The 17,652-nt window shown below is 41.7% G+C and overlaps 1 protein-coding gene across 11 annotated transcripts in view; it reads left to right on the top strand.

Moving 5' to 3' along the window:
• Positions 1-17,652, top strand: part of ARMC9 (armadillo repeat containing 9) — a 152,792-nt gene that overhangs the window by 47,140 nt on the left and 88,000 nt on the right. For all 11 annotated transcript variants that reach the window (XM_087424698.1, XM_087424701.1, XM_087424702.1 and 8 more), the window contains 2 exons: positions 3,019-3,130; positions 6,204-6,296. In XM_087424698.1, coding sequence (XP_087280824.1) covers positions 3,019-3,130; positions 6,204-6,296 — 205 coding nt within the window. The remainder of the gene's footprint in view (positions 1-3,018; positions 3,131-6,203; positions 6,297-17,652) is intronic.

The following is a 17,652-nucleotide window of genomic DNA, read 5'->3' as shown; positions in this document are numbered from 1 at the left end:
CGTGGCGGGTACTGTGACGTTCCTCAGACGTGTGAGGTAGACACAACACCCTCCGCCTGCAGCGCTGCCTGAGTCTGACATTGACCCTGTGCTTTGTTCTCTTCTGATGGTGGCTGTGTAATGTGGTGCTTAAGAGCACGGACTGCTGGGATGAAAATCCCGCCTCTGCCACCAGCTCTGTGACCTTGGACCACTTATATAACTTCCCTGTGCCTCAGTTTCCTCAAAATGAGAATAATAATAGTAACTGTATTATAGAATTTTTGTGAAGATAAAAATGAGTTAATATGTATAAAGCACTTTGTACTGTGCCACGGACTTAATAAACATCTGAGTGTTTGCTGATGTTATTCCCGGTGATGTAAGAGGCAAGGTCACCTGCAGAGAGTAAAGGGGGGTGGTTGGTGGAAGGGGTTAAGAGGACAGAGGAGAGGATATGACACAGTCTTCTTGGACAGTGGGAGAGTGGCTGGACCACAGAGATGTGGGATCGCTGAGCAACTTAGTTGGTGTTAAATTTAGTTGGCAATATTGCCATTATTGGCAAGGAAGTATAGCCCAAATATGACGATTTTTCTTCCCTCCAATAAAAGTACTCCAGCTATAGAACATTATCAAACTTGGCTTTACAGTTGCAACTTTTTAAATCTATAACAAGAGCCTGTTTAAATTTTAAATTAAAACACTTTTTTAAATTCTGAAATAGTTTCAGTCACAAAAATAGTACAAAGAATTCCCATATACCCTTCACCCAGATTGCCCAGTGTTAATATTTTACACAAGCCCAGTACAGTTATCACAATCAGAAAATTAATGCTGATATAGTACCATCATCTTGTCTACAGACCTTGTTCACATTTGACCAATTGTTCCACTGTGTCCTTTCTCTGGCCCAGGATTCAGTCCAGGATCACACCTTCATTTAGTTGTGATGTCTTTTTTTTTTTTAAGATTTTTTTTTATTTTTTCCCCCCAAAGCCCCAGTAGATAGTTGTGTGTCATAGCTGCGCATCCTTCTAGTTGCTGTATGTGGGACGCGGCCTCAGCATGGCCGGAGAAGCAGCGCGTCGGTGTGAGCCCGGGATCCGAACCCGGGTCGCCAGCAGTGGAGCGCGCTCACTTAACCACCAAGCCACGGGGCCGGCCCTAGTTGTGATGTCTTTGTTTCCTTTAATTTGAAATTGTCCTTCAGTCTTTGTCTTTCATGGCCTTGACACTTTTGAAGAATACTGTCCAGTTATTTAGAATTGGAATTTTAAAAGAATCTGTTATTAATTATTAAACTCACAATGGTTATCTGCCTCACGAAAAGAAGTGTCAAAATAACCAATGTGCCACGTAGGTGGGTTTACTGTTTGACGTATAAAGGAGAAGACTCTCCTCCCCAGGAGGGTTTACTGAGATCTCGTTTGTTGTTCTCTTATCTGGCCTTTTCTTCCACACCCTATGAGAGGATCTCACTTTGTCTTTTAAAAACTAATAGTGAAAAAAACTAGCATGAAATTTTTTCTTATTATGTAAGTAATACATGCTCATTATAGAAAATTTGAATGCTATAGGAACGTATGAAGAAGAAAATTTAAAGTAGACCAAATGCTACCTCCCAGGGGTATGGTCTCAGTTGCCACTCTACCCTTAAAAACAAAGGAAACCGGGGCTGGCCCGGTGGCGTAAGGGGTTAAGTGCATGAGCTCTGCTGTGGTGGCCCGGGGTTCACAGGTTTGGATCCTGGGCGCGCACCAACGCGCCACTTGGCAAGCCATGCTGTGCCAGCGTCCCATATAAAGTGGAGGAAGATGGGCACGGATGTTAGCCCAGGGACAGTCTTCCTCAGCAAAAAAAGAGGAGGATTGGCAGATGTTAGCACAGGGCTGATCTTCCTCACACACAAAAAAACGAAACCTTACGTCTTTAGTCTTTTCACCCAACTCTTCAGGAATCCCCATTTAATGTTGTGCTGGAAGTATTAACACTACCGGCACAATATTAGAGGAATCATGTTTTGTTTTTGTTTTTTAGTTTTTTTATTTTGAAATAATGATAGGTTCACAGGAAGTTGAGTTCCCCAGCCTCCCCGATGGTGACATCTTATATGACTACAGTACAATATCAAAAGGAAGAAATTAACATTGATAAATACTATTAACTAGACAACAGACCTCAGTTTTCCTAAGTTTTTCCATACATTGCAATCTCCTTCTATTCAACAAAACAAAATATGAAGACACTTGTTCTAGTGACAAGGAATCTGAGGTGGTTCCTTTGTTTCTGGGCAACCAAAGGCAAGTGTTGGGTCATTCTCACTGTGTAGATCTCTGGACAGAGATCTCCCTTAATCAAAACTTGGCTTCCCCTGAGGTCTGTGACTTGGAGTCCTCTTGAAGACAGTTTGCAGATTGTCCTGCCGACTACCCATCTCACAGGTCTGTCCCCCATGCCACTTCCTGACCACGCCCTTCTGCCTCCTTGGAGGGTCGACTGTGCACCTACTCTTCACAGTTGTTTCCTGACCTCTGGTCTGTCCCTAACGTTCCCCCAGTCTGGTCTCTCCAGCTTGAGAGGGACAGTGGCTTCAGGTGTTTAGGGAGAACTCTTGGGGCCTGCTGATGCTACTAGTCTTTGGCTTTGTCAGGATTCTAAATAGAACTTGGATGAAAAGTTATGGTGCCTCCAGGGTGATGTCATCCCCATCATGTGGAGCCCTGGCCTAATGTGAATGCAGTGGTTTCTAAACCTGTTTAGTCAGAGGCTCCTCCTTTTAGGAAAAATGTTATACAAAACCATAGTACATACAACAGAAAAGGTAGACTGAGCTAGTTGAAACTGGGGTGGGGAGCCTGGAACCCAGCCCTCTCTCTGGAAGCCTGAAGTTAATTCCAGGAGCATAGAGAAAACAAGGGGGCCACTGCTGGTCCATTCTGTCAGAGCAGCTCTAGATTGGATGTCATGATACTCAGAAGGTATAATGAACATGCCCTTTTCCCTCTTCTTTCTCTTTGAACTTGTGTTGCTGAGTAGGAAATTGAAGGATGTCCCGCTGCTGCCCTCCTTGGATTATGAGAAACTGAAGAAGGATTTGATTTTGGGGAGTGACCGCTTGAAAGCCTTCTTGTTGCAGGCTCTGCGCTGGGTACGTACCTTTCCCTTGAAGTTAAAAAAAAAAAAGCCATGCTGGTTTTCTTGGCTGGCTACCTTGCTTGCGTCTTTTAACCCATCTATCTACTAAAAATCTTTCTTCCTGCTGCTTGCTGACACCAAGAGCTAACGTTAAAAGCAGCTTCTGAAGGTAGCCTTGGCCTCTTTTTAAAAAACCCTATATTGACATCAAGTTACCATTGCCTTCACTTGATAATTTGATGTGTGCAGTTTCAAGGCCAGGAAACTGCCCTGTCATCTGGCCTTTTCCTGGTCAGGAGCCACGCTCACAGCTAGTGAGGGTCAGTGTGTTAGAGTACAGAGTTGTTTTCATACTACAACCCCACAGAGACCTCTGTATTCAGCTATTACTGTGCAGCCATATGAGCAGACGTCAAGGGTGAAAACTTACTAAGAGTCTTTAGGGGAAATAAAGCCTAGTCTAAATTGTTGCTTCTCTTCCCACTCTTCAGATTGATCACAGTTAAGACAGTCGTTCTCCAGCTTTTTCTCTCAGACCAATTTACACTCTCGAGAATTGCTGAGGACCCCAAAGAGGTTTTGTTTTTGTGAATTTTATCTACCAACATTTACAGTATTAGAAATTAAAACTGAGAAAATACAAAATATATATTTATTAATTCAAGATGAACAATAATAAACCCAATACATAACATAAACAACATATTTTTTACAAAAAATAACTATTTTTCTTTTTTTTTTTTTTGTGAGGAGATCAGCCCTGTGCTAACATTTGCCAATCCTCCTCCTTTTTTTTTTTTTTGCTGAGAAAGACTGGCCCCATCCGTGCCCCATCTTCCTCCACTTTATATGGGATGCTGCCACAGCATGGCTTGCCAAGCAGTGCATCGGTGCGCTCCCAGGATCTGAACCAGTGAACCCTGGGCCGCTGCAGTGGAGCGTGTGCACTTAACGGCTTGCGCCACCCGGCCAGCCCAAAAAAAAAAAAACTATTTTTCTTTTTGGTGAGGAGATCAGCCCTGTGCTAACATCTGCCAATCCTTTTTTTTTTTTGCTGAGGAAGACTGGCCCTGGGCACATCCGTGCCCATCTTCCTCTACTTTATATGGGACACGGCCACAGTATGGCTTGCCAAGCGGTGTGTCAGTGCGCGCCTGGGATCCGAACCGGCGAACCCTGGGCCGCCGCAGTAGAGCACACACACTTAACCGCCTGCGCCACCGGGCTGGCCCAAAAAAAACTGTTTTTCAAACCAAAAAAAATTAGTGAGAAGAGTGACATTGTTTTACAATTTTGCAAATTTCTTTAATGTCTGGCTTAATGGAGGACAGCTGGATTCTCGTATATCTGCTTCTGCATTCCATTTGTGACAGTGTCACACTTCATATAGCCTCTGAGAGATCGATCATGAAAAAGACAAATCATATCTTAGTATTATTATGAAAATAATTGTGACCTTGTAGACCCCCTGAAAGGGTTTTGGGGACCCCCAGGGTTCCCCAGACTACACTTTGAGAACTGCTGGCCTAAGCCTACACTGGTTGGCTCTACCTGGATGATCCATTCTAACTCACCCTGTAATAGTGTTGCACCCCTTCATGGATCCCCGAATTTCAGGGTATTAGGGCATCAGAATGCCTTTGAGCAATTTCTCTATCTTTGGATAGGAAAAGGTCTCCTCACTTGTGCTTCTGATGGTTGGTAGTGCTTCCTGGAATGTGGTCTTGAGGAGTACTCCGAGGACACGTCCAGGATCAGCAGAGAGTCCTGTGGTCAGTCAGTGATGTCTGCTCTGGTTTTGTTTGCGTCAGTTAACTGGAGTGGGTGGGGCGGCATGAGAAATCTCCAGTGGCCACGCCTGCCCTGGACATGTGCCTCTCTCTGCTCGAGTTACCAAACTCATCCTTTCTTTGGCTCTTAGTTTGTCCACCTGGCACTTCCTGTCAGTCCCTGCTACCGGGCTTCTTGGTGAGACAGGGTATTCCTTTGCTGAGTGAATGACATTGTGACAGAATAACCAGGAAAAATAAACAAATTTCTGATGATTTTGTCTGTGACCCCACAAGTGCCCCCAGTCCAGGCCCTCACCCCTCCACCCTAGCCCAGCAGTAGCCTCAGTAAACTCAACAGATGGGTGGCAGCGCCCAGAAGTGACCCTCCTGGCACTGCCCTCCTGTAATATATCCTCTCTTCCCTCAGGGCCGCCCTCCTTGGCTGCTTGGGTCTGATCTGTCAGCAACACCTGCCTCTGGGGACCTCCACCTTTCAGTTCTAGGGGTCTGCCGCTCTTCTTGTCTTCTCCCCCACGCTGTTCTCTACATGTCCAGCTTCTCCTTGGTTGGAGCGGGGCCTGTGGTCTCAGGGATCTTTATCTAGTCAGATTTTCCTGGAAGAGCAAGGACACTTGCTCATGTGAGTCACATGGCTTTCTCATATCCTGACTCACACCTGTACACACCCACAAGTGCACACACATCTCACATGCTCCCCATGCAACAATTTTCTTTTAGCCCTATGGATATTAAGTAAATTTTTACTTAAAATAACACAACAGACTCATGGCTTTTCAAAAATCTATAAAATTTTACCCAGCTTAACCCCTACACACACACACACACACACACACACACACTCTATTCACAGTATTGCTGTATCAATCCCTATAGGATAAAGTCTCATTTGTTGGCAGTGCAATCATTCAAAGCCCTCCACAACCTTCCCTGTGCCCCCCTCATTGAGCTGCACCCAAATGCACCTGTATTTTCTCACCTCCCTGAGCTGGACCACACTTACCCATCCCCCACCATGTTCACGTTCCCCTGTGCTGGCTGATAGTCTGCTCATCCTTCAGGGGCCAACTCTTGAGCCCCTTCCTGCAAAAAAAATCCCTTTCTAGGCGTTGGTGAGCTCTCCCTTATCTGCACGCTTACAATCCAAGCGTTCACCACTTCTCTTCTCTGGAGATTTCCTACGTGTAATTGACTCCTACATCACCTATTAGGAAGTACAACAACATACCTGCTATATGAGCATCTTTCTCCATATTCAGACTTAGGTCTTGTTACTTTTGTTTTTCTCCCTTCTAGCGCTTGACCACGTCCCATCCTGGAGAGCAGAGGGAGACCGTCCTGCAGGCCTACGTCAGCAATGACCTCTTGGACTGTCACAGCCACAGCCAGGTTGGTGAGAGATGGGCCAGAGCCCAGCCAGAGCCTTCCTTTCTAGGGAAGGGTCTTACAGGGGGGGCTTTCATTTCTATGTATATTTTAGCATTGTGACCATATGTCAGCCTGGAGCTTCTGTTGGCTAGTGAGATCTGCTATTCCCCTGGATGCTGGCTCACTTTTCACCTCTATAAAGAGTCCTAAACAAGTTAGAGCTGCTTGTGTCGACTCGGGAGCTCTTCTCTGCCATTTTTCTTTTTCTCAAATTCCACACTCTTTCCCTCACCCCACTGCTCCCAGTAGTCTGAAAACTCAGCAGGCCTTATGATGGGCAAAGTAGGTAAGCCAGTTCAAATGTTTTTCATCTGGGCCTGACTTAAAATATGTCTTTAACACTATTTGTATATAGCTTTGGACCAGATGGGTCTAATGATGCAGTGGGAAATGATGCAAGGTTCTGAGTGTCAGGGAGCGTCCTCATCCCTGAGAAGGAGCCATCACCTGCCTCGTGATGTTGTTGAGATGACTGCATGTGGTCACGTGTGAGAAGTACTTCACCCAGGGCCCAGCACAGAGTAGTCAATACACAGTCATTCTCCTCCCCACTACTCACCCCCTTACCTGTTACTAGACTTCACTGTACAGGAGGAGGATTGAGATCTTGAACATGGCATGTGTAAAAAAGACACTGTGTTCATTATTTCAGTTGAATGTTCATCCAGAATACTCTAAATACTTTATCTCCCCATTATTAAGCTTCACAGTGTGTGCACTGAGTGGAGTATCAATACCTCTTAGGATCGCTGATGGAACAGCACCCAGTGAAAGCTAAGTAACGTGTTAATCTGTTGTGTGCGCAGGCGATGATAGTCAAGAGTTTTGAGTTGCCAGTTTATTCTTTGAACGTAGTCTTATTGTTCCCATGAGACAGTTGTGTTAAGTTTGAAAAATACTCTCTGAAATTCTTGACTTATTTTCTTTTTTTTCTTCTGTTGTATTTGCATTGAAACCAGCCTATAAAGCAGGAAGCAGTTGAATCATATATTGTTATGACTTACAAACTCAGAATCAAAGAGCAAATTCAATACTGATTCTTTCTGAACTATTATATTTCCTTGAATCTAAGATATACTTTTCCTCCCCATTTTAGCATCTCTGAAATCAGAGTGTATCTAATCGTCAATGGCCTGTTCAAGTTTAATTGGCAGTGCTTTTTTCTTTCTTGCTTGTATGTAAAAAAAATAATGTGACCTCTAATGAAAGGTTTTGTGTTATATATGTGTTAAAATGCTGTAGGGGCCGGCCCCGTGGCTTAGTGGTTAAGTGCACGCGCTCCGCTACTGGCGGCCCGGGTTCGGATCCCAGGCGCGCACCGACGCACTGCTTGTCCGGCCATGCTGAGGCGGCGTCCCACATACAGCAACTAGAAGGATGTGCAACTATGACATACAACTATCTACTGGGGCTTTGGGGAGAAAAAGGGGGAAAAAAATTAAAAAATAAAATGCTGTATTCTCTATAACCATTGAAGATGTCATTTCTTCCTCAAGTCATTATTTTTAATTGCTGTGGTTTTTTGTGTTAATAATGAATGAGCTGGAGTTATCTAAAGATGTCAGAGAGTTAGCAGAGCAGGAAAACTTGTTGCGTAACATGCATGCCATTTTGCCATGACACCAAGATATACGGGTCCTTTCAGTCAGGAAATTGAACTGGTTGGTTAGTTCACCTAGCTGAGTCGTTGTCAAAGTTGAAGGTGCAGCATTAGCACCTGGAGAGCTCACTGAAACACAGATGACTCGGCCCACTTACAGTTTCCATTCAGTAGGTCTGGGAAGGGGCCTGAGAATTTGCATTTCTAACAAGTTTTCAGGTGATGCTGATGCTGCTAGTCCCAGACCACACTTTGAGAACCACTGTTCTAGACCAAAAAACTTGATTCAAATCTAACGAAATTGCAAAGAATTGAGTTTTTCATTTTTAGCTGATCGTTTTGATGTCATGTAGCTACATTTTATGCTGCTAGAGGTGCTGCGATGTCAATTTTTCCACATTTGACACTTTTACGTGTCTAGCATAATATATACATTTATACAAAGGTGTGATTGCTTAAATCTAAGTAATTTTGTCTTATTTTCCAGAAGCGTGTTTGCAGTTGTCAAATATATCATTCACACAGATGAGTGTAGAAAAAATGTGTGAACAGTTTAAAGAATAATAATAAAACAAATACAGTGTTTCCACCACTCAGATTAAGAAATGGAAACTTACCAGTAGCTTGGAAGTTCTAGATTGTACCCCCTTTACTTCCATCAAATGGTAACCACCATCCTGAATTATAAAAACAATTGTGGTAAAAGATACATAACATAAAATATACCATCTTAACCATTTTTAAGTATACAGTTCAGTAGTGTTAGGTATATTCACATTATTGTGCAACAGATCTCCAGAACTCTTATCATCTTGTAAAACTGAAACTCTGTATCCATTAGACAACAACTCCCCATTCCCCCCTCTCCCAGCCCCTGGAAGCCACCATTCTTTCTGTCTCTCTCAATTTGACTCCCCTGGGTACCTCATATAAGTGGAATCATACAATATTTGTCTTTTTGTGACTGGGCTTATTTCATTTAGCATAATGTCCTCAAAGTTCATCAATGTTGTAGCATGTGTCAGAATTTCCTTCCTTTTTAAGGCTGGATAATATTCCATTATATGTATATACCACATTTTGTTTATCCATTCATTCATTGAGGGACACTTGGGTTGCTGCTACCTTTTGGCTGTTGTGAATAATGCTGCATTGAACATGGGTGTGCACATGCTGACTTTTGTCTTAATCAGTTCCTTGCTTTTCTTTATAGTTTCACCACTTATGTATGTATCCTAAATAATGCAGTGTTTGATTTTGTGTTTGCTGTGTAGGAAGCACCAACCTTGCTCTGCAAGGAAAGGGTACTGTTCCCATGTTAGATGAAGGCACCTAGGAGAAGATGACATGAACAAAATCGCTGGATTATTATCAGACATAGCTTCCCTGGGCATTTATTGATCCCCTCTGAAGACATTGGTAATCGAGGTCAGGGGAGAGTCCTGGGAAACATAGGGCATCTGGCAGGGCTTAAAGGTCACTTGTTATCTGGCAGCAATGTATATGGCCGAGGGGAAGGTGAGCTGCTCTGTAATTTTGGTTTTCAAGCTCACCTGGTCTACTTCTAGTTCTCAGGAGTTGAGAGCACTTCTGTGGAGTGAAGACTGTCCACAGCTGCTCCACACAGGAGGGTATGGAATGGGGAGCTGGAACTTCATCAGCACATGGTCAAGGCTATCCAAGTACAGATAAGAGCCTGGGCTCACTTCAGCCCGGCATTACATGTTACATGGTGGACTACTTCAGGCCACTGGCAGTATTTACTAAAACTGCATACTCTATGTCCTAGCAAAACCACTCCTAAGTATAACCTCAACAGAAATGTGTGCATATGTTCACTAAAACATGTTCAAGAATGTTCATAGCAGCACTACTTACAAGAACCAAAGCACTGGCTGTAACCCAAATGTACGTTAACAGTGGAATGGATTAATTAATTACATCGTTAATTAATTAATGATGTAAAATGGGATACATCAAGCAATGAGAAGGGACACAAAACATACAGCACGGATGAATCTCACAAATATAATGTTGAATGAAAAAAGTCAGACATAAAAGAGTACATACTGCATGATTTCATTTATTAAAAAAATTCAAAAACAGAAAAAACTAACCTCTGACATTAGAAGCCAGGAGAGATGTTGCCCTGGGTTTGGAAGCAGACCCCAGAAGGGCTTTTGGGGCTCTGGTAATGTTCTGTTTCTTGATCTGGTTACTGGTTACCCACATGTTCACTTTGTGAAAACTCATCGAGCTGATGATGTGTGCCGTTTTCTGTATGGATGTTATATTTCAATAAAAATTTTACCTAAATTAAGATGGTGCAATGGCAATAGGCATCTTGGGAATGACAGCCTTCAATATGTCACTCTCTTGACTCATCTTGGTTCAGTCTGGACTGGTAGCCCACTACATCTGGTGCACAGTTGCCTTCTAGAAATCTCTCTTCACCAAACTTTTGTTGATTCCTTTCACCCATTTCCTGAATTGAATCTCTGTTTCCAATATCCCATATTGTCTTCTTTCTTGACTTATTTTCTTGGTTGATGGAGCACATCCTTTAGTTAATAGCTTCTAGAGAAAGGATGGGTGGGGAGTATATATATATATTTTTTTATTGATGTTTTAATAGTTTTTAACATTGTGAAATTTTGGGTTGTACATTTTTGTTTGTCCATCACCATATATATTTCTCCCTTCACCCCTTGTGCCCACCCCCTACCCCCATTGCCCTTGGTAACCACAATACAGTTTTCTCTGTCCATGTGTTGGTTTATATTCCACATATGAGTGAGATCATACGGTGTTTGTCTTTCTCCTTCTGGCTTACTTCACTTAACATAATACCCTCCAAGCCTATCCATGTTGTTGCAAATGGTACGATTTTGTCTTTTTTTATGGCTGAGTAGTATTCCGTTGTATCTATATACCACCTTTTTTTGATCCAGTCGTCAGTCTAGGGACACTTATGTTGCTTCCACTTCTTGGCTATAGTGAATAATGCTGCAGTGAGCATAGGGGTGCATAAGCCTCTCTGGATTATTGATTTCAGGTTTGTTGGATAGATTCCCAGTAGTGGGATGGCTGGATCATAGGGCATCTCTATTTTTAATTCTTTGAGGAATCTCCATACCGTTTTCCATAGAGGCTGTACAAGTTTGCATTCCCACCAGCTGTGTATGAGGGTTCCTGTTTCTCCACATCCTCTCCAACATTTGTTGTTTTTTGTCTTGGTGATTATAGCCATTCTAACGGGCGTGAGGTGATATCTTAGTGTTGTTTTGATTTGCATTTCCCTGATGATTAATGATGTTGAACATCTTTTCATGTGCCTATTGGCCATCTGTATATCTTCTTTGGAGAAGTGTCTGTTCATTTCCTCTGCCCATTTTTTGATCGGGTTGTTTGTTTTTTGTTGTTCAGTTATGTGAGTTCTTTATATATTATGGAGATCAACCCCTTGTCAGATGTATGTTTTGCAAATATTCTCTCCCAGCTGGTGGGTTGTCTGTTCATCTTGATTCTGGTTTCGTTTGACTTGTAGAAGCTCTTTAATCTGATAAAGTCCTACTTGTTTATTTTTTCTTTAGTTTCCCTAGTCTGGGTAGGCATGTCATCCGAAAAGATTCCTTTATGACCAATGTCAAATAGTGTGTTGCCTATATTTTCTTCTATGAGTTTTATAGTTTCAGGTCTCACCTTCAGGTCTTTGATCCATTTTGAGTTAATTTTTGTGACTGGCGATAGATGGTCCACTTTCATTCTTTTGCCTGTGGCTGTCCAGTTTTCCCGACACCATTTATTGAAGAGACTTTCATTTCTCCAGTGTATGTTCTTAGCTCCTTTGTCGAAAATTAGCTGTCCGTATATGTGTGGTTTTATTTCTGGGCTTTCAATTCTGTTCCATTGATCTGTGTGTCTGTTTTTGTACCAGTGCCATGCTGTTTTGATTACTATTGTTTTGTAGTATGTTTTGAAGTCAGGGATTGTGATGCCTCCTGCTTTGTTCTTTTTTCTTAGGATTGCTTTAGCTATTCGGGGTCTTTTGTTGCCCCATATGAATTTTAGTATTCTTTTTTCTATTTCTGTGAAGAATGTCATTGGGATTCTGATTGGGATTGCATTGAATCTGTAGATTGCTTTAGGTAATATAGACATTTTAACTATGTTTATTCTTCCAATCCATGTGCGTGGGATGTCTTTCCATTTCTTTATGTCAACGTCGATTTCTTTCACTAATGTCTTGTAGTTTTCATTGTATAGGTCTTTCACCTCCTTGGTAAGATTCCTAGATGTTGTATTCTTTTTGATGCACTTGTAAATGGTATTATCTTTTTGAGCTCTCTTTCTGTTAGTTTGTTATTAGTATACAGAGATGCAACTGATTTTTGTAGATTGATTTGTACCCTGCGACTTTGCTGTAGTTGTTGATTATTTCTAATAGTTTTCCAACAGATTCTTTAGGGTTTTCTATATATAAAATCATGTCATCTTCAAATAGTGAGAGTTTCACTTCGTTACCTATTTGGATTCCTTTTATTCCTTTTTCTTGCCTGATTGCTCTGGCAAAAACCTCCAGTACTATGTTGAACAGGAGTGGTGAGAGTGGGCAGCCCTGCCTCATTGCTGTTCTCAGAGGAATGGCTTTCAGTCTTTCCCCGTTGAGTATGATGTTGGCTGTGGGTTTGTCATAAATAGCCTTTATTATGTTGAGGTATTTTCCTTCTATTCCCATTTTGTTGAGAGTTTTTATCATAAATGGATGTTGTATCTTGTCAAATGCCTTCTCTGCATCTATTGAGATGACCATGTGGTTTTTATTCTTTGTTTTGTTGATGTGGTGTATCACATTGATTCATTTGCGGATGTTGAACCATCCCTGCATCCCTGGTATAAATCCCACTTGATCATGGTGTAATGTATTGCTGTATTCGGTTTGCCAATATTTTGTTGAGGATTTTTGCATCTATGTTCATCAGCGATATTGGCCTGTAATTTTCCTTCTTTGTATTGTCTTTGTCTGGCTTTGGTATCTGGGTGATGTTGGCCTCGTAGAATGATTTAGGAAGTGTTCCATCTTCCTCTTTTTTTGGAATAGTTTGAGAAGGATGGGTATTAAATCTTCTTTGAATCTGTGGTAAAATTCACCGGAGAAGCCATCTGGTCCTGGACTTTTATTTTTGGGAGGTTTTTGATTACTATTTCAATCTCTTTACTTGTGATTGGTCTATTCAGATTCTCCATTTCTTCTTGTTGCAGTTTTGGGAGGTTGTATGAGTCTAAGAATTTATCCATTTCTTCTAGATTGTCCAATTTGTTGACATATAATTTCTCATAGTATTCTCTTATAATCCTCTGTATTTCCGTGGTATCCGTTGTAATTTCTCCTCTTTCATTTCTGATTTTATTTACTTGAGCCTTTTCTCTTTTTTTCTTAGTAAGCCTGGCTAAGGGTTTGTCGATTTTGTTTATCTTCTCAAAGAACCAACTCTTTGTTTCATTAATCCTTTCTACTGTTCTTTTGGTCTCAATTTCATTTATTTCTGCTCTGATTTTTATTATTTCTCTCCTTCTGCTGACTTTGGGCTTTCTTTGTTCTTCTTTTTCTAGTTCTGTTAGGTGTAATTTAAGGTTGCTTATTTGGGCTTTTTCTTGTTTCTTAAGGTGGGCCTGTATCGCTATGAGTTTCCCTCTCAGGACCGCTTTTGCTGCATCCCATATGGTTTGATATGGCATATTTTCATTTTCGTTTGTTTCCAGATAGTTTTTGATTTCTCCTTTAATTTCATCAATGATCCATTGGTTGTTCAGTAGCATGTTGTTTAATCTCCACATTTTTGTCACTTTCTCAGTTTTTTTTCGTGGTTCATTTCCAGTTTCATAGCATTATGGTCTGAAAAGATGCTTGTTATGATTTCAATCTTCTTAAATTTATTGAGGCTTGCTTTGTTTCCCCACATATGGTCTATCCTAGAGAATGTTCCATGTGTGCTTGAGAAGAATGTGTAGTCAGCTGTTTTTGGATAGAGTGCTCTGTATATGTCTACTAGGTCCATCTTGTCCAGTTTTTCCTTTAAGTCTACTATTTCTTTATTGACTTTTTGTCTGGATGATCTATCCATTGGTGTAATTGGGGTATTAAGATCCCCTACTATTATTGTGTTGTTGTTAATGTCTCCTTTTAGGTTTGTTAATAGTTGCTTTATGTACATTGGTGCTCCTATGTTGGGTGCATATATATTTATAAGTGATATGTCTTCTTGGTGGAGTGTCCCTTCTATCATTGTATATTTCCCTTCTTTGTCTCTGTTAACCTGTTTTATCTTGAAGTCTACTTTGTCTGATATGAGTATGGCAACACCTGCTTTCTTTTGTTAGCCATTAGCTTGGAGTTTATTGTCTTCCATCCTTTGACTCTGAGCCTGTGCTTGTCTTTAGAGCTGAGATGTGTTTCCTGGAGGCAGCATATTGTTGGGTCTTGCTTTTCAATCCATCTTGCCACTCTGTACCTTTGGTTGGAGAGTTCAATCCATTGACATTTAGGGTAGTTATTGATATATGAGGGCTTAATGTTGCTGTTTTGTCACTTATTTTCTGGTTCTTTTGCATTTCCTTTGTTTCTTGTCCCATTTATTTTGGACTGCCAATTCAGTTTGGTTGTTCTGTCTTATGACTCTTCTAGTTTTCTCTTTGTTTATCGTATGTGGTTTTGTTTTGATTGTTTGTTTAGTGGTTACCTTGAGGTTTGTATAAAAAATCTTGTGTATGAGATAGTCCATTATCTGATGGCCTTCTATGTCCTTATACTAAGTCAATTCAATCACTTTCCTCTTCCCCTTCTAAGTCGTTCTTGTTATACCTTATTCTATCTTGTGTTGTGGGTGTGTGTTTATAGTGATGAGGTTAAATTTATTTTTGGTGAATTCCTTCCTTTGATCTTTGATTTTGGTATTTAAGTGGTTGCTAACCTATTCCAGTAAAGATCTACTATTTTTCTGAGTTTGTCTACCTATTTTTCTCCTTGCTCCAAGCTTTGTATTCCCTTTCTCTTTTTTTCAGGCCTGAAGGCCTTCTTGAGTATTTCTTGTAGTGGGGGTCTCGTGGCCCTGAACTCCCTTAGCTTTTGTTTGTCTGGGAAAGTTACTATTTCTCCATCATATTTGAAGGATATTTTTGCTGGATAGAGTATTCTTGGCTGAAAGTTTTTGTCTTTCAGTATTTTGAATATATCATTCCAGTCTCTCCTAGCCTGTAAAGTTTCTGTTGAGAAATACGCTGAGAGCCTGATGGGAGTTCCTTTGTACGTTATTGTTTGTTTTTGTCTAGCTGCCCTTAATATTGTTTCTTTGTCATTGACTTTGGCCAGCCTTGCCACTAGATGTGGTGGAGTGGGCCTTTGCCTGTTGACGTATTTAGATGATCCGTTGGCTTTGCTGACTGGTATTTCCTGCTCCTTCCCCAGATTTGAGAAATTCTCAGCTATTATTTCCTTGAATAGGCTCTCTGTTCCTCTTTCCCTCTCTTCTCCCTCAGGAATACCTATAATTCTTATGTTACATTTCCTAATAGAAGTCAGATATTTCTCGGAGACTTTCTTCATTTCTTTTTAGTCTTAGTTCTCTCTCCTCTTCCATCTGGAGCATATCTGTATTCCTGTCCTCTATAATGCTAATTATTTCCTCCATATTGTCAGCTCTGTTCTTTAAAGATTCCAGAATCTCCTTTATCTCCTCCGTTGTGTTCTTCATCTCCATCAGCACTGATTGGTTTTTCTTTATGATGTCAATCTCTTTTGTGAAGAAACTTCTAATCTCATTGAATTGTTTGTCTGTGTTGTCTCATATTTCGTTGAGTGTTTTTACGATAGCTATTTTGAAATCTCTGTCGTTTAGGTTATGGATTTCTGTGTCTTCAGGGTTGGTTTCTGGGTGCTTGTCATTTTCCTTCTGGTCTGATGATTTCAGTACCTTTGCATTGTGGTTCCTGTATTGGCTTTGTTTTTCCTCATCCTGGAAACATCTGGTTGCAATTTCTACCCCCCGCCACTGCGTGGGGGTAAAGGGCTGTGTAATCAGAGCCCCCTGCGCTCTGCCGCGGCTATTCACTGCAATCTGCCGGTCGCTTGGTCTGGTCTGGTCAGCTGCACTGCAGGGTCCTGCTTTCCGGGAGCGGGGCGGGGGGGGGCTGGGGGGAACACTCTTTTGCCCGCTGGGTCCCTGGCATGGGGGACTTCTTATTCGCCCCTCATTATCCGCTCTCTGGGGTGCTCAGATGTTGATGGTGGCCCTGTAGCAGTTCTGAGTCCTCTGTGTGGGAGTTTCCCACTGGCTGAGAAAGCCCAAAGAGCTACAGTTTCCCCGCAGATGGCTGCCCCTCCCCCCTCTCTGGGAGCCTCGCGGACCGGGATCGCTGATCTGATGGGGAGGGAAAGGAGGTCTCCTTACCTCTCCCCACTTCCTCTGGGGGCCCAGCATGTTCCACTTTCAGATGTACAGCAGTGTGGATCTTTCCGATCTTGCTTTTCACTGTCTAGGATTCCTTTGTTGGTCTGTGACTGTTCCTTTTGTTGTGTCTTATTGGGGGAAGAGTTTACAGGAAAGCTCACTCCGCCGTGACGCTGACGTCACTCTCAGGAGTATATTTTTTGAGACTGTGTATGTCTGAAAATATCTTTATTCTTTGTACAGATTTCTGGGTTATAAATAATTTTCCTTCATATTTTTGAAGAGATTCCTCCATTCTCTTTTAGATTTCATTGTTGCTGTTCTAATGCCTGATCCTTTGTATGTGACCTGTGATTTTCTAGAAGCATGCATGTTGAATCTTCTCATTTTCTCCAGTGTAAATTTCCCATTAATGTCTTTCATGAGGTGTATTTTGATTCATTATTTTGAGCACTTCGTGAGCCCTTTCAATCTGACAGTTTTAGTTCTGGGAACTTTTCTTGAGTTATTTTGTTGATGATTTCCTCTTTCTGTTTTCTCTGTTCTCTCTTTTTGAATGTTGGACCTCTTGAACTGGTCCAACATTCCAACTGATTCTCTAATTTTTTTATCTTTTCTCTCATATTTTCCATATTTTAATTTTTGTTCTACTTTCTAGGAGATTCCCTCATCTTTATTTTCCAACCCTTCTGTTGAGTTTTTCATTTCCTTTTTTTACAGTGTCCTATTGTTTCATGGATACAATATAGCTTCTTATGTCTCTGAGGACATTAGTGACAAATTTTTTTGTTTTTAGTTTTCTTCTCCCTGCACCGTCTCATTTCCTCCAAATTGCTTCCCCTCCCACCATTTGTTTTGACTCTGTTTTCCATGTTGGAAACTTTTCTTGGGTTTCTGGTAGACCTTGGTTATCTCCTAGTGTTTAGAATGGGGGGACTGAAAAGCCAATTGGAAGTTCTGAGGATGAGAGTAGGGCCTGTAGACTAGAGCTCTGCTGAGGGTGATCCAGGTGGGCCATCTGTTAGCAATTTCTATTTCAGGATCCCTAGTTCTTTCCCTTGGGCTGGTCATTTCCTCCAAGAAGCATCATCTCATCTCCTGCCTAGAGGATAAGGGTCTGGTTGCCGGTGTCCTAGGAGCCAGGAAGAGGAAGAGGCCTGGGAGTGGCTCTCTCTGTTCAGCATTTGCTCTTCATCTAGGCACTCCCCCTCCCCACTGTGGTGTGGAAGCCCTGCTCACCTGTGCCTGGTGTCCCCCATCCAGAGACCCT

The sequence above is a fragment of the Ceratotherium simum genome, chromosome 37 (genome assembly GCF_057802395.1).
Source record: "Ceratotherium simum simum isolate JZ-2026a chromosome 37, ASM5780239v1, whole genome shotgun sequence".
In the NCBI taxonomy this organism is placed as follows: Eukaryota; Metazoa; Chordata; class Mammalia; order Perissodactyla; family Rhinocerotidae; genus Ceratotherium; species Ceratotherium simum.
Note: the sequence above shows the minus strand (reverse complement) of the source record. Positions and strands in the feature narration are given on the sequence as shown.